The following is a 23,742-nucleotide window of genomic DNA, read 5'->3' as shown; positions in this document are numbered from 1 at the left end:
TTTCAGCTCTGCCTCACACAAGTTTCGTGCATGCCACGTAAAGCTGCGACATTCTTTCATCGTGACGTTGGTTCCATTATCGTTTGTGGCTGGTCTTCCGTATTCACTCTCTTTTCATTGCACTAGAATGTCGTCTTAAAGTCAACAAGCGTAACATGTCGTACGCCCGGGGGCAGTACGCCTGCTTTTCCTACAAATGTGAGTGCACGGCAATTTGTTAGGCGCAGAAGAGAAGCGCACTAAACTGAAGTGCATCTGCAGCGGTCAAGACCACCTCACTTGTCGGGAAAGAGTCTCCTAAACATGCTAAACCATGTTCTATCTCTTTTTCCGATACGCCACGCGACTAAGTGTAAACCAATGAAGATAATCAATGAAACGTAAGATGTAATAATTGGCAAGACCACATTTCCACCACACACTATACATTTTACAATGTCATGTAGATGGTTTAGACAATTTTTTGAACAGTGAATTCTAAATAAAAGATTGGGAAAATATAAGAATGGAACAATATCCTTGATGGTAGAGTGCAGGAAAAGTGACAGAAGAAAGGAGACTAGCAGAAAATGAATAATGAATGCTGATAGCTGTTACTAGCCAGCACAGTGACTTAAGGGATGGACCATTTGACTTGGGAGGGGGGATTGGCAGATTGACTCTGGAGCATATATATTTTTTCTCATTTTTTTCAACTTTGTGAATTCTGTCATCTTTTCTTTCTCACTTCCCTCTCAGAGGAATCCGCTTTTTTGGTGCGCATTCGCACTCTGAAATGCCCGTATCCATCAATGTTATTATTGTCAAGATGCTTTTCTTCACATGACATGACAAGGAAAGAAATGTACAACGGCACAAAGTTCACATGGCAAACAGCATCTACTTCAGAATGCCGAAGAGTTGGAAAGAATTATAGATAGAATCTTCCTTTACTGCAGCAAAATTACTGATGGAGACAAATAAGAAGTTATCGAGGTCTCAATCTGTGAAAAACCACTACCACTGTCAGTGATTAAGTTTTTTTCTAGATAGTAGGCTAAAATAAAGGATGTGGCACAAACCGACCAAGGATTTGAAAGACCACAAATACATAGAGCTAGTAGGATACTGAAATGACAAAATTAATGTGTTATTTCTGTACGTTATTTTTTGTTATGCGCAACAGAGAATATGAAAATTGAATTTTACACATTAAAATGCGGTTCTGCAGAGGTCATTTTGAGTATTTTAAGAAGAGTTTTCATGAAGATTCAAAATATATTAGACACAAAATGATTTCCCATTATTATCAACAGAGAAAAGTGAATATTCCAATAGGAATACTTTATAAGTTTTTAAATAATTAAAGCGCAGTGGTCGTCGCGCTGCGCATCCTCCTGAGGGGGTCCCCCTCTGTTGTAAACAAATCCAAGAACGCCGCACATGTTACGGGTTGATTGTAATGTTTGCGATATTGCCGCTTGTTAAAATGGCGGCTGATCTGTCACATGTATACCAACTAACCAAATGTAACACGCGATAAAAGGTCAATTAATCTAAGTTAAATATCTGCTGAATATTGAACAATAATAATGCACGCTGGATTGAGATCACATTTGCTCATGATTTTCTTGAATCAGTTGAATGGGGCTCGGCTACTGTTATCTCTCGAGCCATAGAGCTAGACGTACGCATGTACGCATGTATACGCCAACAGACTATCAACGACCGGGCTCTAGTTTTCGACATCGCTAGCAAGGACGAGAGCTTTCATTTCAAGAGGCCCGACAGGAGTACAAAGACAACAACCCAAACTACAGAAATCTACAGCTCGCAGAGCAATGCCCGCTGCAGCAAGAAGCATCTCTGCATCTGTTCCGTTCCGTGGTCTGTATGAACGTCCGTGTCAAACCGGGTATATGGCGCGCTTCACTCGGCTGTGGAGAATCCAACTCAACTACAAAGTTTACCCCGTTTTGGGGTGCAAACGAGAATTCCGAGTAGGCCTACAGGTATCAAGTCAAGCGAAGGACCTTTCATAGGTCTTCTTGTTATGTGGGGGTTATCTCACTTGAAAAAGGATTCAGACCTACCCGGCAATCAGGAGGTACAACAACGAAGTTTGCCCAGCACCGGTAGGCCTACACCAGCTAGCGGTTGGATCACTGCCATGACCGTGCACAGGGCCGGGGCACAGGATCTCTCGATACGTCTATGCACGGTGTAGCCGTGCAATTTTCCTGCCAAATGCCGCGAAAACCCGCTCGTTTTGTCTATTGTTTCCTGTCATTTTACTATTTCTTACCACGTAATACTAGGAGAAGTAAGACATGGTGATCAACAGTTGGTTGTGGGCCAAGTCGTCGCGGGCCGGTACGTTGTGGGACCGGATTCTCTATATCCGTGTACGTCAACGCGGTGACCGTCTCCCAACAACATCTCTCGTGTCCTGCTCTGGCTTGCCGATCATGGTCTTGAGTGTAATTTTTGTGTTAGGCATTGTGCTTGTTGCTGGTCTACATATATAGGCAACGTTGATCATTTTAGTTATGTATTTTCACTGTACTCCTATTGAAGTTGAGAAGACTTATGTTTACAAAAATTTATGTTTATCAACAAAAAAATCACGCACGCGCAGCGCGACGACACCTGCGCTTTAATGCAAAGAAATTTAAATTAATGCGAAATCAAAATACAGCTTCTGCATATGTACATATTTGGGATTTCTTATTTTTCGAAAGTTCATATGATACATTGGTCCAAATTCAGGGAATAACTATTCATATTGGAATGTAGCTTCTATTTGGATATTAACATGTGTATCCTATAACATGCTTTGAAAGACAAAATAAATCTTCAATGCATATCGAGACATTTAAGTAGGTCTATTTTACGGCAAATTCTTGCACCCTTGTTCAATCCAACGGTCACATTGGATTGCAAATGTTGTGCTTAAGGTATACAGTCACCTGTAATCTAAATATGCCCATATATGGTCAAAGGGGCGTTCCTTGGTATTCAAAATGCCCATGTGAGGGCGCTGTTTTTAAAAAGCGGCCACCCGCTTAAAATCTGTGATTGGTTAGATTTTCTCTTTCCATGGTATCTGTGGCAAAATTGGAACAGGTGACAGTATACCTTTAATGTTGTTGGACACTGAAAAAGAGGAGTTTATGGAAACATTTAACTTTGGTGTAAGGGCAAGAGCCATGGTACGACAAATAATTTTGTTGACAAGTCATGATCATCTTGGCACACTAAGAACAACAATTGACGCACGATATCCAGTGCAGGCTATGTGGACAAGCTGAATCGAGTAATCCATCCTGCAGGTGAGAGGATGAGAAACTGAAGCGGAAGCACACCAAATGAATAATGCTGATTAATGTTTCAAATTAAAACACTGGGTACACGTAAAACGACAGCAAATGTGGGTTCATTATGAAATGTAATGAATTTAATCAGATGTTAGGTCGTGACCAAAGGGTGTGACGAAAATGGATCAAGTCATGAAAATAAGGCTCCCGAAGGGAACGCAGAAATTGTAAGATATTATAACCAGATATGAACTGTAAATGCTCACGTGTTTCATTATATATTGCAGTTATGTGTAAATTTGAACCTTTGCCACATGTTTGCAACTTCATTGAAAGTATTATGATCAACATAATGGACAATATTTACCACAGATTACCTCTATAGGTCATTAAGTATTCAAATACGCAATTACCTGAAATAGAAATAATTAATTTCTTTGACTGCTGTCACTGTATCACCTCTTTATATAGCAAGTGTAATTGCCTCTTGTCAAGTCCTTCAAACTAAATATTCCAAACTTTGAAAGCTCATTAGATATGCAAACTATAAATTAGCTGACTTCCAATTAAATGACTTCCAATATTGGTATAACCTGGTATAATCATCAATGTACATAGCATGTTATGCCAACTTTGATCAAATAAATCCAAGTATATATCCCTAATTAGGAAAGCTCATTAAATACACAAATTAGGAATTGGCTGAAGCAAAAATGCTTAATGCCTTTCAATAATGTTAGCCTACATAATGGTATCTTTAATGTACATAGCAAGTTTCATCAATTTTGGTCATGTAAATTCAAATATATATCCCTAATTTCAAAAATTCATTAAATATGCAAATTAGGAGCTGCATGAAGTAAAAATGCTTAATGACTTTCAATAACGTCGTATTATAGTATCTTTAATGTACATAGCAAGTTTCGTCAACTTTGGTCTCGTCAATTCAGATAAATACCCCTAATTAGGAAAGTTCATAAAATATGCAAATTGGGAATTGGCTGAAGTAAAAATGCTTATTGACATTTAATAATGTTCTATCATAGTATCTTTAATGTACATAGCAAGTTTCATCAATTTTGGTTATGTAAATTCAAATATATATCCTTAATTTCAAAAGGTCATTAAATATGCAAATTACGATTTGGATGCAGTAAAATGCTTAATTACTTTCAATAATGTTAAATCATAGTATCTTCAATATGGATACAAAGTTTCGTCAATTTTGATTGAGTAAATTCAGATATATACCCCTAATTAGGAAATTTCATTAATATGCAAATTAGTAAATATCTTTCACGTCACCCCTTAATTACTTTCACAGCTGTATATCTTGATGTGATCAACATTTGTAGCAAATCTCATCAAATTGTGTGCAGTCGTTCTCGATATATATCCGTTTTTTCTAAAATAACTAATTTATGCAAATGAGCAAAAAGTAAGCAAGCCACCAACCAAAAACTAATCAGTTCTTGCCATTTGCAAACTGAATCTATGTACCAGATTTGATTCTTATCTCATGAGCCGTTTTTGAGATATTGAGCACACAGACAGACAGACAGACAGACAGACAGACAGACAGACAGACAGACAGACACACAGACAGACAGACATCGCTGTGACATATGCTCACGTGTGTCAACACGTGAGCAAAAAATGGTGCTCCCGAATGGCGCGCCGAAAAGGAAAGACTTAAAGTAACTGTCCTGGCATTATTTTTCATTTCATATCTGCTGGCAATCTTATTTATTTTTCCTGCAATCATTGGCTGCATTTATTAAGGCAATCTCTCGGGATCTTCCCCTCCCCCCAATCTTCAAAGCTTCAAATGGTCCGCCCAAAAATAAATTCTGAGTGAAGGAGTTCCGCGCTTCTTACGAGATAGGTGAACAGCTGCTAAATATTCCCTTAGCGGCTAATAATAACCTGAAGGCCAACCCCAATAACATTTTCAGCAAAGTACGTCAGCTCAATATAGCTACTTAATATCCAGTCTTTCGTGACTATTGACAGTCGTAGCTGAATAGTTGATGACCGTTTCAAATATGTATGTATGTATGTATGTATGTATGTATGTATGTATGTATGTATGTATGTATGTATGTACGTATGTATGTATGTTCACTGCAAAAACTACACTGAATGTATCACTTTAGCGGTTCTCTCTGTGTTTCTTTAGCGGTTCTCTCTGTGGCGTCTCCGCTAGGCGACTGATGCCGTATGTTGTGGATTCGGATTGAAAACTAGCCGTATTTTCTACCCTGGGTTGGTAACTCTGCTGGTGGACAGAATTGTCCCCTAGGTTATCGTTCGCCCAGTTAAAGCGATGTATTCGTTGCTGTTCGCTTCGATAAAGTTTGTATGTGCGATGTGTGATAGTGAGCATGCGTGCGTGAGTGCTTCACGAACTCTACAACGTGTGGAGCGGTCTCAGTCAGAAAAATGTAACAACTTAGCCGGCTATCTTTTTTGGGAGTGGAGATTTAGCCGAGCGGTTCTCTCTGTGGCCTCTCCGCTAGGCGACTGATGCCGTATGTTGTGGGTTCGAACCCGATTTGAAACTAGCCGTATTTAGCAATTTGTTTTGACAATGACGGTGAGTTGAAGACAGAATTTTGTTCATGTGACAATTTTACGTAAAAAACATGAATTCCAAAAATACTAAAATGATCAAAATTTTAAAACTCAAGAATTACTTGTTCAATTAGCAACCAACAAATTTAACTCCTTGTAGAGTAGAACAAGTTGGACTGCTGTTCGTGAACGTATGGCATTGCACATACCATAGATTGTAGTTCTTCTAAGGTCTATTATATGCACACACTAAGGACAAAGTCGGATGACATTGTCTGGTATCATAAGTAAAACATTTTATCATTTTGTATCAAAATACACTGTAGGAGACTTACATCGCTCAGGAAATATCGATTTTGAAAAGTATCGAATAAAAATTCCATACTCCCAAATGTTATGGATAATATCGTCTGATGTCATATGTTTTATATCAATGTGAACGTACAACACCAGCGGTAACATCGATACTGTCGGACTGGCGAAGATGTGTTTAAAATCATAGTTTTAAAAACCTAGACGTTTAATCGGCAGTATCCGACACCTATCTGGTATTTTAACGCACGGCATTGTCGGGCCACAGGTCAAGATGTGGTGAAAAATGGAGGGACCGTTGAAAAATGTATACTTTTGAGAATGATAGCACACGATACAGCTGATAGTATTCAATACGACTGGGTGCTTACCGAGAATACCTGAAAATAGTGATCATTGCCATCTACATTTCTTATCTCGCAACTGGATGATATATATATATATATATATATATATATATATATATATATATATATATATATATATATATATATATATATATCTCTCAACTGGATGAGATTGATATATATATATATATATATATATTATATATATATATATATATATATATATATATAATATATATATATATCTGATATCGTTTATATATATGTTCAATGTCGAGCTGTCCTCAAACTGGTCATTCGCATAATACTCTACCACGCGACATTAGGCCGGAAATTGCCAAGCTGTAAGCCCTGCAAGGTGCAAAGGTCGATTTTGCATACGCATTTCATTGAGTCTCGTCCCATGCGTGCGGCAAACACGCAAGTGGCAGAGGCAATTCGGTGTACACAGTGTCACTGACGGTTCGACGTGCTCAGCTAATTCCAACTTAACAAGCTTGGGACATCAACGTAAGTAGATCTCGTCCATGTTTTGTTGATTTTATCAAAAGTTTACATTCTTGACGCAAAACAACCGTCAATCGTCTTTCTCTCCGAGAGTCCACGGGAAAGTTTTCATCTTGTCAGTCTTGTTGCGGTTTGTTTACAGCGCTGAGCGGCTTATCCTATGCACCTTTATAGGTCAGCTTGGTACAGACAATACTCAATTGCAGTGCAGAACTTCGTACCTGCACTATACGCACTGATCACGACATCTTTACAACTGCTATGGTTCTAACAACATCCAATCCCATGAAACACGGCATTGCCTATCCTTTTGCTTGGGATAAGAATATGGAAATATCATGGAGGTAGCTACTACCTCCATGGAAATATACAGTATCCTTTAAAATATCGCTCCATCGCAAGCTACGGCCTTCTTGAACATTGGATTATAAATGATGTCTACACGTCAATAGTCATGAAGCTAGCTCCATGATCAGACCATGTGTTGAAGCAACGAAAAAAACAATGTTATCTCGATTCTTTTCTTTCCCCTAACTCATAAATAACGCGCTCGAGTCAGTTCGTCAACACACTGTCCCATTGCTTGAGCAAGGTCGTTCTACGGTATCTGAAGGAACAGCGCTAGTGAATGAACGGACAGATGGGTAATGAATACATCAAGTTCGTTGTTTGTCGAGGTTGTTTTTGCAGTCTGTTTTTTTTTTCATGTGAAAATATCAACGGATTAGTCTGGTCAAGGACTCCATGTAGCCCGATCTCTACCTCTTCACCGTAGCACACTGTTTCGGTTGTTTATCGACGTGCGTCACCGTGTTGTTGATTGCCTTGCCAGGTCACGGAGGTCCCGGATAGAACCCGTATATCGGATGACTCTACTGCCACAGTTTGAAGGACGTTTAGAGTACATTGACAATGTTCAAATGAATCAACAAATAACTTCTTGTCAAATTTGTATGGTATTTTGTACTCTCTATGCTGGGAAATGAGGGCTACTATCTTTGTTTGCAAAGTAAATACAAGGTTTGTTTCAAGTAATCGCCCGCATCGAAAACCCTTGTTTCCTGTTCTGCGCCTGCATTACTTCAAGACACACCTTTCTTTCAGGCGTGTGCTCCCGATAAAACCCATGCAGATTGGAACAAGGGACGGAAAGCGTTTTGCAGTATGAAAGCGTATCTGGCGTTGTAATCTCATACTAGGATATAGGAAACATAAGAATCATGTAAAATCACATCACCGCATCACTTTCGCCCAATGTCAAGGTCAACAAAACACGATTCCAATGTCTCTTCCGTCGCCTCATGTTTGTCTCCTGTCAAGGACATCTCCCTTTGTGTGAAATGTGAAGGGTCGTTGAAATTTCACTTGCTGTTGACCTGGCGTAACCAGAGCCGTGTTTGTCGGAAAGAAGGGTGTGGGAATAAAAAAGTACACACCAACTTCTCTTAGACTAGGAAACTACTTTGGGGTGTGACTCCTCCTTTGCTTCTATATATCGCCATCGTTGCACCGTGCACGTAAACACGTGGTAGGTTCATAGCGAATCTTATAAGATTGGTTTCAGGACAGTGTATTGGAGCAAAACTATATTTCAGAGTAGTTTGTCATTGTCATTATGATTTTCTCTTCCCCCCAGCGCTAGAAGAAAAGTATCCTGATCTGGATCGGCGCTCGTATCATCTTTTGAAAGTACACTTACCTCCATGCATCACAATGCATGGACTGTCCATGCATAAAGCAAGGGAGTGTCAGTGGCTCAGAAAGAGCATGGAGGTAGCAGAGGCAGCAGTGACAAAAAAGTCGGCACCCACGAAATGTGGTGTCGGTTTTTAAGGGTGTATTAAGGTAGCTTTCTGCCTTTGTTTTGGTATTTTGAGATAAAAACACGATTTTTCTTTTATCCCTGAAAAGTATTCCTATAATATTGATCTTCCTTGTGTGTAGAATATCTTGGTCGTGAAGTTCCTGTTTTTGGGTGAAATTTTGGAATAAAAATGTACGAGAGGCACAGGTGTACATTTTGGCATTTGAGACTACCGTTAAGTCTTGATTGACAAGGGATTACGCTAAGCAAGTAGCGTCACAGTATTCACATGCACTTAGACAACATCCGCTGTGAAAATCCCATTAACACCTACCGTTCACTGCGTGGGTCAAGACCATAGAGTGTACCTGGCGAAAGGTGGGTCTTACCGTTTTTCTCATAGGGGTGGCCGCTCCCAAAAGATCATAATTTATCGACACAATCGGACAAGGTCAGACTTATATGACATTGTTGACGGTACAATTTCAGATTACAAAAATGGCCCACACACTAAATGTTTTATCTGGGACATTTTTGTGCTTTTGTAAAAGCACCAGGAGTGGTGGATAAGTTTCGTAATGTTAAACATCTTTGAAGAGGCTGTCCCGTATACATAAATGGTACGTTCCACTGGCGGCCTCAGTAACAGCGGGAACACTTGAATACCGCAACAGACACCCTTCACATCTTCAACATTCAAGCAACATTCGCCTCTTTCGGCCGAAGTTTCGGCTTCTTTTCGCCCCAAGACATTTCGACACCCCCATTACGATTTGTTTTTTTTTTCCCTTCAAACTTATAAGTAACTGACAGACCAGTCATATTCATAAGAGTGACCTTTGCGTTCTGACCAGTATGACTTTTACAGTGCCGTTTAGGCGCCGCTTTTCAAACTTTGACAGTGTCGGCGGCTATTGCTATCGAAAATGATATGAAACTCTTTCCTCACGGTTTTTCACCATGTTCTCACAAACTTTAAAGCATGTGAATGCTGACACTATACTTCTCAGTGTTTTGATTTGTAACATTTGGCACGAGTTCCCCCACCAGGTAGTGCCGAAACGTCTTTGGTCGCGTTGCCTAAACGTCTTGGCGTCGGAAATTGTGCGGCCGAAACGACTTTGCGCCAAAAGGTCTAGAAACCCGACATTGTCCGTTCGATGAGAATACTGAGTGAGTTGAACAATTTATGAATAAAAATGAAATATCAGAAACCGCGGCTCTTGAACTACTTGGGATTAGAAAATACAAGGTGGAAACAAATTGAATGGGCTTCAAGACATCGACAGGAAATTTTCCCAAGGCAAAATACGTAGCAATGCAGAAATCACGCGCCACAAAACAATAGCTGCTTTGGTTTGCAGACGTTTTGGCACAACGGCAGTGAACTGAAATGTCGAAGTCGTTTCAATCCCGCGGTCCCGTTTTTCCTTGTCCCATTTCGTTACCGACCTTGACAAGGTAATACGTCGACTAACAAATGTTCATCGTACACCGGACGAATGTGAATCAAATGATTTTATGGGAATGGACACGACAACATTGTTATCAGTTATCATGGCAGTAGCCAAAATGCTGCAGGACCGAAGACAAATTTCAATATGAATTTGACCGTCACAACGTAATAACGTAATCGCCCTGAGTTTTCATCAACATGTCATCATTGGTCGGTAAACCATTGAATGAGACGCTTACGGGCTAACTACTTGAATACAGTGCAAAACACCATCCTAATCCTGAAATTTACATGTAATGAAGACGGGTCTGATATCATATTCGCCTGGAATCGATGGTACTCATGTTGGATACGAACGACAGCAGAGAGTTATCTATCTGTGACGTATGACGCTTGACGAGCGGTCTATGGCATGCAACTTGCGCTTGATGAAATTACGTACTTTTCTCTATGTTCATGTTTTCTCAACTTCTCTCCTTTGACTTATGCCGCCGACAGGCGATTGGCTCATCTTAGCATAAATGACTCCAGAAACGGTCTTCACCCACAGAAATGCTGTACAGAGTGAGGACGAACTATTGTCTCAGAAATTCTCGTAGTTTGATTAGTGTTAATCGGTTTTCAAGGCGCGTGAAGATCTAAAAAATGGCTGCTTACTAGAATCCTCGTTACTCTAACCGTAATGGATCACAGCATGGAGCTGTTCTTTTTATCTCCATGATCACATCACCGCAAATGTACATCCACATACAAACGCAGATATTTTTGTTGTCAGCCAATATTCTTTTCTCTATATCACTCATCGGGCTCGCTTTCATTCCGCAGCCGTGAGTCGTTTCCGAGGTCGAATCGAATGCTGCCATAAACTTACACTACAGTGTACGCTTGTCATGGAGGTAATTAGTCCAAGCGCTCGTGTAGACGGCATCGAGATGCCGTAGCAGTTCCGACAGTTAGGTCGAACAGTTAATACTCTATTTAAACCTTACAACTAATCAGTCAACAGATTATGCATAATCCCTTCCCTGGCACTCCCCAAGTTTATTTACTCATCAGCTACTGTGTAGATTGCGCTCTAAAAAGAGTACAACGCTCCCAAATTCACCCATTTTACTAGCCTCATTTCGACCGTTGACACTGATTTCAATGAGTGAATATACTGTTGAAGTTGAACACTTTGATTTCACTATCTGGTTTTAGTGTTTTGTCGGTTGAGTACATTGTTTATTGCCATTCAAAAGGAAAAACCCGAACCAATTTACTAAATCGCCTTTTTCTCAGTTCGGCATTTTGTCACATTGCAGCACGTTCAAAAGAGTTTAACTCGAGAACGCGTGAACGAAGTTCACCAGATTTTCACAGACGTTTGTCGAGTAGGTTGTCTCCAAAATCGTGTCTCAGTTTTTTATGAAGATTTTTAAAGTCGAGTTATTGCTGCTTAATTAGGCGGCATTGTAAGACTAATCGGTGGATAAACTTTGACTCAACGATGTGAAAAAACTAAGGCCTTTTTCAAAAATCTGAGACACGGTTTTGTAGCCAGTATTCTGAAGACCAATTGCCCGTTAACACCTAAACAATAGCCCCTATCCGCTCAGACTTAAACTTTTTTACGTGAGACCACCCATTTTCTTTACACTTTCACTAAGATCTTCAAAAAAATTCATCGCACACTAATTTTCTCGATAAAACAAAAAATTCATAGAAATAGCTTTTAGGTGATATATAATACTTGGGTAAAAGTACACATCTTGATGGCAAAATTCACGTTTGAAAATAGGTCGTCGCAAAGGTGGAAAGCTACTCTCATCATGTTTGTCTTGTAACCAATGTGTTTTTTTACATGAGACTATCGTGTGATTTACTACAGCGGATCAGTCGACCAAACTCATAGCCGTATATTTGTTGTGTGCCTGGCATTTTTTTCAGCACTTTATAAATTGGATATGTGGTGTGATCGTCGGAAAGTTGTGTGTTATGTGCGTGTTGACACTTGTTTGCTAAGGCAAATCAGACATGGACAAGGTGCTCATGACAAGATTAATCAACCTCCCGCAGATCCAGCTGATGAGGCTGCAATAGGTGTGAACAACCCGGAATAGACCGGGGGGGGGGGGGGGTAACTGTCTATGGAACAACGAACTACTTGGCAACGAACTACTTGGCCATCTATTGTTTCACTATGCTTGTCACTGACACTTTTCTCCTTTTGACATCACATAGACAGTAGAAACTACTGTCTATGGTCACCATAATAAAAAAAGGCACTCACATGAGTGACAGCTTCTGATTTGCTTATTTTCATCCAAACTGAACACGTCACGGCAAACCATGAATAAATGCATATCAAATTAGCTGGTCACCCGTGATTTTCACGTGTTGAAAGGGTCTCTGGCCGGACTCTTCCAGGCGGCGTTACTTGGCATTCAAACAGGTATCATAGATCTTGACCTTTAGATCCCTGAGGTCATATATCCATGGATCAAGAAAACCCATTGTTTAGAAATCACTTTTAGCCATGCTGGCTCTTTAAAAAGAGAATTGCAGACTAAAACCCGAAGGGATGGAAAATAAATTGTCAAAAAATTCATAAATATGGTTTCACAGAACTACGTGATCCCATATTCTGACGATCCCTTCCAAAAGAACGTATGATCCTTCCCCAATCTAACAAACAGAGAAATATTATAGTATAGGTTCCTACAGGGTGATTGAGCAAACAGACTTTTCATTGGCCATCAGTTGTTACGGATAGCGTCGTTTAAGTGTTGCTAACGTTATATTTTCAGGAGATGGAAGGTCGAATAAGGCGGTCATCGACTCGTGTATCCCTGTCCAGCCATGATATAGCAGATTTGAGAGCATCATTATCAACGAGTCTAAGACAATCAGCCGAATGGCAGCATTCATTTGCAGATTACCGGGACCAGAGTGCAGAAGAGAAACGTTCTTATACAAAGAGAGAGTACCTCATACTGTTTAGCATGTGTCTAGCCAATTTAGCAGACTTTCTCATGTATAGCGTATTGGCGCCATTTTTCCCGACTCTAGTAAGTGACTTTTTGTACGATGCAATTGTATAAGCGTTTGCATGTCGCCTGTTGCCCCACTCAATTATCAGACTTATCTAATATAAATATTATTTCCTCGATAAAATATTCAATGGAAAACAAAAGAATGACAAACTGTTAATGGGCTGTTGACACATTTGCTAATGCGAGAACCAGGGATTGAGAAGGGTGCCTTTAAAAATGAAGGTTCCCGCTTCTCCTTAAACTTTACCTTTCGTCTATTCTTTTTTCCCGCTTCCTGTGCCATTTCACAAAGGTTGTATGCCTACATTCAAAATGCACAGATCCTCCACGCTACACTGTGGAGTTAGCTAAACCATCGACCCTGAAACGAGAACGCCGGCACGTTCTGCTTTTGCGATGTGCTGTGCACTATTTCAAAACCGTTGATTTTTGTCGTTTGTCTTTGATTCGTCTGCAGGCGACAAAAATGGGTGCCAGTCCTACGCAAGTTGGTCTGGTGTTCGGCTGTTACTCCTTGACCATGTTTTTACTGTCGCCAGTTTTTGGAAAATTGGTAGGTTTCGTCCATCATGTCAAAGTGAACTTGACAATGAAAGGTAACACACCTGTACAGCGGCTACAATCTGAGACACAGTGTATTGCTTCTCCGGTCTGCTGATCGAACAAGTGTTAAAATCAATGTTGTGTAGTTTTCTTTTCTCTATCGGTATCACAGTTTGAAATCTAGTACATGCTGTACAATATTCAGAAAAATGTCATTGCATATTTTTACTGGCATGATTTGTTGGGAATCAATGTCTCTAAACTGACAACCTTTGTAATTTGTCAAAGGATTTTTACAAATCCTTCTCTTCTTCAGAAAAAAAAGAACTTTATAGATAAGGCTTTGTAGAGAGGGCCGGAACAATAACTTCAAATATTCATGTATTTTTTACTTTAATTGATACTCTTCCACACGGTGGAAGTTTCATGGTATGGCTGTGTTTCATAGTGTTGGCTGTGTTTCATGGTGTCGGCTGTATTGAATGCTTGTGACCTAAACAAGTTTTTGATTTGGTCGTTTCGATTTCCCCGATCAGATACCCGTCCTTGGAGCCAAGTTCATATTCTTAGCCGGATCATTTACTGGTGGATGTACCTGCATAATATTCGGGTGAGTTTAAATAAGTTGCTTTGTATCTAATTTCCGATTTCAAAATGGCGTACTGTGGTGAAGGGGCAAGATTTGTTTGCGCAAAATAATTTTGTTTGAATTGTTAGTAACAAAGGGAGCACATTCATACCATCAATCCCCGTCAGAGCCCCCTAAGAATGAATTCATTTTAGCTTGAAACCAAAGGTGTGTCCACGAATCTTCAGTCGTCCTGATAAAGGTGTCCTGTCCTTCCCGTCATAAGTATTTTCATATAAAGCTGGTCGTCCGCTCCACTGTCTATGGTATTTTGCTGCAGTCGTGTTGTTCACAACATCTAGTGTACCGGAGGAAATTGGTGAGACACACAGTAAAAATTCATTTTCTCTCAAATAGTTTCTTAGATCGCCTTGAGCCCGGAGCGATGTTTATTGGGTTTTGTTTCGCCACTCGAATCTTGGAGGCTGTCGGTGCGGCGGCCAGTTCAACGGGAGCCTATGCCATTCTTGCTTCAACTTTCCGACACAATATTGCCACGGCATTTGTGAGTAGAGAACCCCGATTTCGTGTTTTAATCATCAAATCACCCCTGTTTATGAGACAAAGGCTGTGAGAAATTCTCAGAATATAATGTTACTCATACTCAAACTCATGACGGCGACTTATTAATCTCCATTTTTACAGTATATCTATCATTACGATTAATTCCGACTTATAATTGCTTTCACTAAAATCAAATGTTACTCTAGATAAACTAAAGCTTCTTCAACTTCCCATACTCGGTAGACTAAAAGAATCATGTGCTATAGGACGGTTTTTATCTTACTGAATGAGCACAATTACCGAGGGAGGGGGCAGAGAGGGAGGGGGTGGACGGAACAACTCTTGTTTTTCAAGGATTGGGCCTTGAAAATTCTAGAGTACCGTGAAGGAACCTCAAACATTTTGCTCAATGCAAAAAAAAAACCCGATAAATCACTGAATGTGACAGAAGACAATTATTTCGTAAACCAGTTTTGTGAGATTATCCAATGAAACAGCTCTTTCAACGACTGACGATCATAAACAATTTGTGCTTGTGAACACTATGATGTTGTCTGTAAAATCATGGGAATGATAAATGACAGCAAAAGTTGACTATCATGGATGTTTCAAAATGAAATTTCCGCTATCGTTATATGGGCTGTTGGAAAACATTGACAAAATATTTTCTCTTCCACCCCTTTGCCGTCAATGGTGCTCTTTTACTTATCAATTAATCGGTGGTGCCACATTCATACTGTAGAATTTCCGTTGATATTGTTTACAATCAGCGATTTTAACATTGTAGAGTGCCAAAGCGTCTATAAGTTTATTCATTATGAATTTTGTTACTGAACGTGTTTACAGGGGGCAGCCGAAATATTTTGTGGCTTGGGACTTATGATTGGACCTCCGGTAGGTGGCGCACTATACCAGGTAAGAATTTTGTGGTCTTGTCACCCGTAGGTTAAAACTTTGAGAACGTTTAGTTATAATGGTCTCGTATCGACAACAAGAAAATTTTAAATACATAGTAAATGAAAGATTTTCCTGGGAAGGTAGATTTACTGAGATGTGCTACAGTCAACGAGCACGATATTGATTTTGTAAACTTCATTTGTACACTTGTTTGTTGCAGGTGGGCGGTTATTCATTGCCATTCATTGTATGGGGGTCCTTTTGTGTCGCTATCGTCGCTGTCAACTACTTCATTGTACCGGACGAGAAAGGTTGGTAGCAACAATTTTTAGGAAGCTAAAAAAGATAATGCATTATTTAAAGTCTCCTTTCACTGAAACAATCTAAATATCCTGTTTGTTCGAGTGTGAATACCCGATCCCGGTGTCAGCAAGTTATTTCAACAATTGTTAATCCATTTTGACCTTGTTGAAACATAGGGTCTGCGGTTGAATCGATATTGGTAAAATCTCCATGACGACCACACGTAGTCGTCAGAGGTATCCGGTAAATTAGATCATTTGGCCGAGGAGACGCGAATACCACGGTTAACTCAGAACTACTCGAGCAGCAGTATCGTTAAAAATGTTACTCCTTTTGTGGGACGTCTCGCTTTTGCTGTTTTTCAAGCCTCCTTAGAGTACTATGCGCCTAGAAAGTAAAAGACTTAACTTTGCTCAAACTTTCCTAAATGGAACTTTCAGCCATAATCGTAACAATAAATCGAGTGTTACCGTTGCAAATGTTGGTGTTAGAGAAACAAATTACCTAACGTTTACTGATATTTGAAATTCAAAATGGCCGCCATCCCTATGTTAACACTATGGAGAAAAAATAAAATTTTCGATTTTCGATAAACTAAGACGATGAAAATATTTCTTACTCCAAGAGCTTTAAAATGAGCCCTCACAAGTGGTAGATCAGAAGAACTGTAAAAGTTTGGGGCTCATTCTACCTTAAGCCATTCACATTTGATTTTTTTTTCTTGTCAGAGGAATGCAAGAAGACTGCTTCTTTGATTGAGCTACTGAAGATACCATCGGTGATTGTGACGTCAATCTGTGTATTGGCCGGATTCATGGGCATTGGGTTTTTGGATCCTACTCTTGCGGATCACCTCTCTCAGGTATTTTATAGACTAGTAATGAGTACCGTTGGCGATAATGATACCAATGGACACCTATTCTCGTCAAGTCTGATTCCTTGAGATTACAGCCACAGAGTATGAAGGGAAGGATGGGGTCTGTCTAGTTCCCAGGTTATTAAAGTGCATGAAGGCTCCGACCCATATGGAAGCTTTAAAGGGATACAGTCGTCGGAACTGCTCTCAAAGGTCGTATGGGACCCATGCGACCAATGTAAACACTTTATCCAAGGTACGATGGTGATTGATGAAAGTTAAAGCATTTCTGCCATAATCTACATCGTATAATTTAAATATCGCAACTATGTTGATGATGTATATCTAGATATCGTGCACGAAATAGATTGTTTGTAAACAAGAAACTCGCACAGGCGCAGTTCCGACGACTGTTTCCCTTTAATTTAAAGAGACATTCTCCAATCTCTGGTTCTCATATTAGTCGTTGTTGACATTGACGCTTAATGTGGTTTTAATCATTTTATTCCTTTGAAGATCGTGTAAGATTCTGCCCCTTGAAGATTCCACTTTAAATCCTATCACATCAATTCCACTCTTCCTAGTATCCTTACATTTCAAGCTGTTTAGCTCGATGCCCATATTTCAATTGTGTTTAATTCTGTCTTTCTTCTTGCTAGAATTAATTAAATGGAAATCATCCTTCTTCTACGATAAATTTTTGGTATACAGTGATCCGTTGGAGCAATAATCTTAGTTTCCTTCATGCATATTCATACTTAATTTTCGTAAAACATCAAATCTTAATTCATTGAATTGCCATCATCGGTATTAAACAACGACTATGGCCAGATATCGGAAATTTTCTTTGCTGTGTTTTTCGGATTTAATCTCAAGGTCAAAGTATAAACCGATGCTGCGAAAGCAGAGCCTGTCATTCCAATAAAGACGGTCAATTACCTCTACAGGATTGTTCACCCCTAGAAGAATGAAATCTAAGGTTACCGTATTCTCTAACCTCATTCTGTAACTTTACAATTTTTTGCAGTTTAATTTGACTTCAACCCAAGTTGGCTTGATGTTCCTGGTGAATTCCGGCGCTTACGCTGTGTCAGCCTTCTTCTGGGGCTGGCTGACAGATAAATACGTAAGAAGCTATATTTTTCTCAAAGGTTTTGGCTTCCAATTCTCGCCATCTTAAACAGCTTCTGTCTCGTGCTAAGGGGTCAAACCGCATATTGAAATGCATTGTCGTTAAAAAGAAAACTTCTCACCCCAGAAAGAGTTTTATATGGTGATTTTATAAATACAAATGCAAAAGATTCTTCTGTTTTTTGAAATTTGAATCTCGTGCATCTTTAAATCTAGGCATATCTTGTATGGAATTCCTTTATAACCTAAACTATTACTTTGACTTCTGTAATCTTAAATGTTTTACCTATACAAGTCGGCCATATTGAAAATATCGTCGAGCGCCTGAGACTTTAATGACTCACTTAGGTGGCAAAATCGTATTTAAGTGACGAATTCGATTACATTCTCCGAGTCTATACGGCGGTTTATGATGTGCATACGGAAGTCACAGATGATTATGCAATATGAGACGGAGAGAATAAGTCTGCGACACAAAAAGATGCAGCAAAATCACGGTATGAGGACCAAAATCTGCAAAAACAGCCACGCTCATTCAAGTTGGTAGACAGGTCAAAAGGAGGGGTCGTCCAATGTCTGCGCGACTTTCTTGTTGTTTAGCTCACCTCTTCCCAAAGATTGGCGATGAATGTCGAGCAAATTTAGCATTTGATGCATCTTCACAGTTCACCAGTAGCTTTCCAATCACTGCAAGACTTTGTCAAATAAACTTTGGTTGCGTCCCTTTGTTCATATGAAGCTGCTTGGGCCATGGTTTCCAGTTTCGGAATAGCCGCCATTTCAAAATTTTGGATATGCACAAAGGATATTGCAATATGCTTTGCATAGCAAAATCCGTCGTATGGGTCCCATATGCGAAAATACCCTTCCTTTAAATTCAGACAAAGAGGACTCATTCCATAGGGCACAGTCTGAACTGGCCAATAAAAAATCGTAAATTGAATCACGCATGACATGGTATCGATACCATATTATGACGTTAACGACGATGTATACAGATATTGCAATTCTTATTATAGGCTTGTAAAACTAGCACAAACAAATAATTATGTTGTCCACAATTGATTTTTCACAGAATATTCCCAAAGTACTTATGATCGTCGGGAACTTAGCAAGTGTGGCCGGCTATCTGTATGTTGGACCATCTCCCTTCTTTAACATGGACAGGTAGGTTAACACATTGAGGCAGAATTACCGCGCTGTTTCGAATATTTCTCCGATGGTAAAAATCGTTTGTGTTCTGTTTTAATTCTTATGACATATCAGTGAAACGTTACAATTGAAAAGAACACGTTATCTACTGACGATCACACGATTCCACATCTATAATCTGCAGAGTTGTAACTTATTTATATTCGATTGTAGAGCATTCATTTGTGGCGTTTTGGGATGTTTATAACATCATACAGCAGAAACATTCGTTTATGAAAAGCTCCTTTGCAGGTGTTTTTCACGTATTTTGCTTTTCATTTTTTCTGTCTCCAAAGTAGAGATTCTTGCTCTATTCTGAAAATGACGCCAAGTGCCCAGACCGCGGTTCAGCATGTTAACATAGTATGGGTACTGTGCAATGATCATTACTGACGATTGATTCTGGTCCGGACCAGAATTCATGTGTCAACAATACGATACATTGTGTTGGTAAGGTCTGTATTTCAACGCACTTTGGCGACACAAAGTTTGTAAAGAAGAATAAAGTGGAAATATGACAATTACAGAATGTTTCTAAATTCTATTTTCAGTTCTCTCGCAGTGGTGGCCGTGTCGCTGGTGTTGCTAGGCCTGTCGTTGGCGGCGTCAGTCCTACCAACTTTTAATGAGATGGTGTCCTCTGCAAGGTGAGATCATTACTGTTGAATAGACAGTGGTCATAGACGTAGTCAGCACTAATTGCTAACAATTTGTCCCGTATAAGTCAAGCCGTAGACTAGCCCACCAGTCGCTCGACTTTTCTCGGACGTACGCGGTAGTCATGTGTTACACGTTCACCTCACAATCTACTCAACAGTCTGCTTAAGTATATTGCTGCATTTTACGATCACCAGCATCGCGACAATCTACAGGTGCAGCCAACGAACAATGCACTTTTAAAGGGGTCCTTACTATGATAAGATATATTGTGCATGACAAGTAATGTGAACTGACTAATTTTAAGTCATGAGGGTAATTAATTAGCTATTCATAATTTGCCCTCCCACTGAAAACTTTTCGACTTGCCCTCCCGCACTCAAACTTCATTTTACCCTCTCCCCACTTATTTTTGCCTTTTCCCCCTCCCCACTGTCAATTTTTGAAGCTCCCCTGCCCTGTGGCGAAAAAACTTGCCGATTTTCCCTACCCTGCAAAAAATTCCCCCAAAAAATTGGTCATTCCATTTCCCCTGCAGACATGAAGCTACCATGAAACACCATGGCCAACTTCCCCTAACCCGTTTTATAAAAGAAGCTCCCCGTCTCCTCGTTTTTCGCAAAGCCTCTCCCCGGGACAACCAACCGATATCTGCCCTGCCCGACAAAAAAACTAAAATTTGCTCCCCTGCCATCTAAAAATATGTCCCCTGCCCAAGCAAAATTACAATTTCCCCTCCCTCAAATATTGCTCCTGGAATAGCTTTTTCGATGAATAGCTCCGTTGGCTGCACCTGAATCTGCTGATGTCTATTCCTACAATTTACTGTGGTTCGATATTTGTCAGCCTGCAGACTTTGGGCTAGTGTAGTCAAGCGATACTGTACATTTGGTAAGCGTAACATACAGTGGCTGTTTGTCACCGGCCACACGATGTCTTTATCATTAAAGCAATCTGTGTACGCAAAATCCCGCCTCCATTGTGACATTGCATGCACTATGGTATAGCCATGTATCATTGAACATTAGGCTACAGATATGTAACTTGTTCCTAAAAAAGGCGTTTACAACGTGGATCTTGATATTTATTCATGATTAGAGGGTCCCGCCATTGACCTTTCATTATCCTCTTACCCATTAACAGTAACTGGGTTGAATAGACAAATAGTCATGAACGAGGCTACCTTTAAATTGTTATACTTTTGTCACGCCAGGTGGTACGGTATGGAAGAGAATCTAGGCACATACGGTATTATTTCCGGCCTCTTCTCAGGACTGTTTTCGTTAGGGTAAGGTTTCTGTAAATTGAAATTCGCCATTTTGAGATGATAGCGCAGAGACGAAATATGATATTTTAGTGTAACGAGAATATTTGTGCTACTGAAAAATTACAGTGAATATCTATTTAACGTTTTCGTGTAAAAATTGACCATTTTCTGATGTAAAAATACAAGGAACAAAGTAGATCTTTACATTTCTCTCACCCCCATTCAATTACCCTAAACTTGTTCAACTCGTTTAAATTGTAAATGCTATCGAATATTTATTTTCGTCCAATGATTACGCAACATTAACTTTGTTTGACAAATATTCTGTATTTTCACATATTTGTGATCCAGTAATTTTCTAGGTCCTACCGTTGGAAGCGCATTGGCGAGCAACATAGGTTTTGATCGCACGGCAACCCTATTCTCCGCCATGTACGCCGTGGTGGCGCTAATTCTGATCGTCTTCTGTTTATGGGAATACAGATGCGGAGGGCAGTAAGTGAAACGTTTACTCAGAATCCTCTTTGAAGGACTTATGTGAGGCAGAGGAGGAAAGAAACATCGAAAGGGCTTTTTTTCATATCCCAATGGATTAAATAGTGAATGTTGTGTTCAATCGCTTACCTTTTACAATCACTTCAGCGAAAAGATATAAAACAGTTGGCACCTCGAAATTTAAAGACTTCAACTTTCGCCAAGGCGTTCCTCAAGGAAACTTTACACGATTCCTTTAAGAAATCCAGAAATAACATTCAGAGGTATAAACTTGCAAACTTTGGTACTACAGAAAGAAATTACCCAGTATTTAAGCTTACCGACACTGGACATTCAAAATGGCCGTCATGCCCGAGTTGACTTTATAGGGGGAAAATCAATTTTCCATTTTCACAAAAATAAGCCAGTAATTTTTTTTTTACTCCATAAGTTTCACATGAGTGCCACAGTGGTTGAACAAATAATTATAGTAAAAGTTTGAGAGTACGAATATCTGTCCCCAAGGCGCATTCTACCTTACATTGTAATATAAGAGGTCCAAAGTGTAAATTTCAACCGAATTTTAGTCCGGCAGAGTTCATACGTAGACTGACATTGCATACTGTACGCACAAGTATACACACAACGTATTTTATTTTCAGGCAGCTTTTTGTATTTCGACCTACTGTAGAAGACAAATACGAAAATGTTGTTTGAAATTCAGATCAAAATGGCGAAAACTATATCTAAAGAGACAATTTCTATTCCGAAAAATGCCGTCCCGGATATTTTTGTTGTTATGAATATGTCATAATTCATTGCACTCTTCGTCTGTTTGCAGAAGGCGAGCCCCTCCTTCAAGACAAAAACTGGCGAATAGCAGCATTCAGAACGGATATGACAATGAGAGGAGGCCACTGATTTCATGACACCAGCCCCGGGACTCCGTTTACTTCTCGCGATGCAATATGTGACTTTCGCTCTGAGTCCAAGGCTTCACAACCGCCACAGATGTCATGCGCGAATCTTTTTGCGTGACTGAACTCTTCCTCAGAGAAGAAAATCAGTCATGTTGTCTGGGTGTAAAAAGTTATGATGCCGCTGTAAGCTTAAATTCATTACACGTCACCTTGCTTTGCTTTGTCTATATTTGAATGGCGGCGTTCTCGTTTTGAACACTGATCTGGTGAAGAATCTGGAAGTTGTTTTGGCAATTTCGATGTTTTTGACAAATCGTTAAGTACCTTATCGTTCTAAAGCTGAAATGTTACTGGTGGGGGGGGGGAGAGAGAGAGAGAGAGAGAGAGAGAGAGAGAGAGAGAGAGAGAGAGAGAGAGAGAGAGAGAGAGAGAGATCATTGTCGTTACTCGTCGGAAAGTTTCAAATCAGGAACAGTAAAGTGCTTTTCATAGCTATTGTATTGCGTACAATCATTACACATTCATTGCATTTGCAACGAATATTATTAAAAAAGAGAAGTATAAGATAATGGTCCCTGTTTTAATTACGGTCTTCGAGATGCTGTAATAATTTATTAAACGCCAGTAGCCATTTCAGGGAGGAGTTGTACCGTTGTGAAAATGCTGGAGATTGTTATATGTGACAGTCGGATATGCGGCAAATCGAGGTAGAGCTCTTGATAGCTCGTTCGTCGAGTTTGCTGTAGGGATTCCTATACGGCAACGTTCCAGGGCTTCATGTGAGCTGCTGTATAATTATGAATCACTCTGTGATGCAGTTTACATACTGACTTCAGTGATATTATTTGAGTCTTTAGTCTTTCTGCTTGGGATCGAGGCGTTGCCTGGCCAATAGTTACATCGATTTCTCATTCCATGTACATTAAAGTATTGTAGAGAGTATTCATATGACCCTCCAATATCTTAAACTTAACGATATTCGTAATTCAAAGTAACCGTCATCCCTATATGTTATCTCTATGGGGAAAAATAACATTTTC

The 23,742-nt window shown here is 39.7% G+C and overlaps 1 protein-coding gene across 1 annotated transcript; it reads left to right on the top strand.

Moving 5' to 3' along the window:
* Positions 1-6,909: 6,909 nt before the first annotated feature.
* Positions 6,910-23,271, top strand: LOC139115592 (MFS-type transporter SLC18B1-like). The gene is made up of 14 exons (XM_070677834.1): positions 6,910-7,039; positions 13,086-13,346; positions 13,789-13,884; positions 14,411-14,484; positions 14,860-15,007; positions 15,853-15,921; positions 16,124-16,214; positions 16,935-17,068; positions 18,090-18,188; positions 19,269-19,360; positions 19,936-20,031; positions 21,255-21,329; positions 21,660-21,803; positions 22,624-23,271. Exons 2-14 carry the CDS (start codon positions 13,089-13,091, stop codon positions 22,709-22,711), a joined length of 1,464 nt encoding a protein of 487 aa, XP_070533935.1. The 5' UTR covers positions 6,910-7,039; positions 13,086-13,088; the 3' UTR covers positions 22,712-23,271.
* The last annotated feature ends 471 nt before the right edge of the window (positions 23,272-23,742 follow it).

The sequence above is a fragment of the Ptychodera flava genome, chromosome 17, assembly GCF_041260155.1.
Source record: "Ptychodera flava strain L36383 chromosome 17, AS_Pfla_20210202, whole genome shotgun sequence".
Classification (NCBI taxonomy): Eukaryota; Metazoa; Hemichordata; class Enteropneusta; family Ptychoderidae; genus Ptychodera; species Ptychodera flava.
Note: the sequence above shows the minus strand (reverse complement) of the source record. Positions and strands in the feature narration are given on the sequence as shown.

Excerpts from the sequence above, each read along its gene's own strand:
- LOC139115592 (XM_070677834.1), top strand. The coding sequence starts at position 13,089 with ATGGAAGGTCGAATAAGGCGGTCATCGACTCGTGTATCCCTGTCCAGC. Across the intron at positions 16,215-16,934 it reads CATTGTACCGGACGAGAAAG|AGGAATGCAAGAAGACTGCT; the intron begins GTTGGTAGCAAC and ends TTTTCTTGTCAG. Across the intron at positions 18,189-19,268 it reads GCTGGCTGACAGATAAATAC|AATATTCCCAAAGTACTTAT; the intron begins GTAAGAAGCTAT and ends GATTTTTCACAG.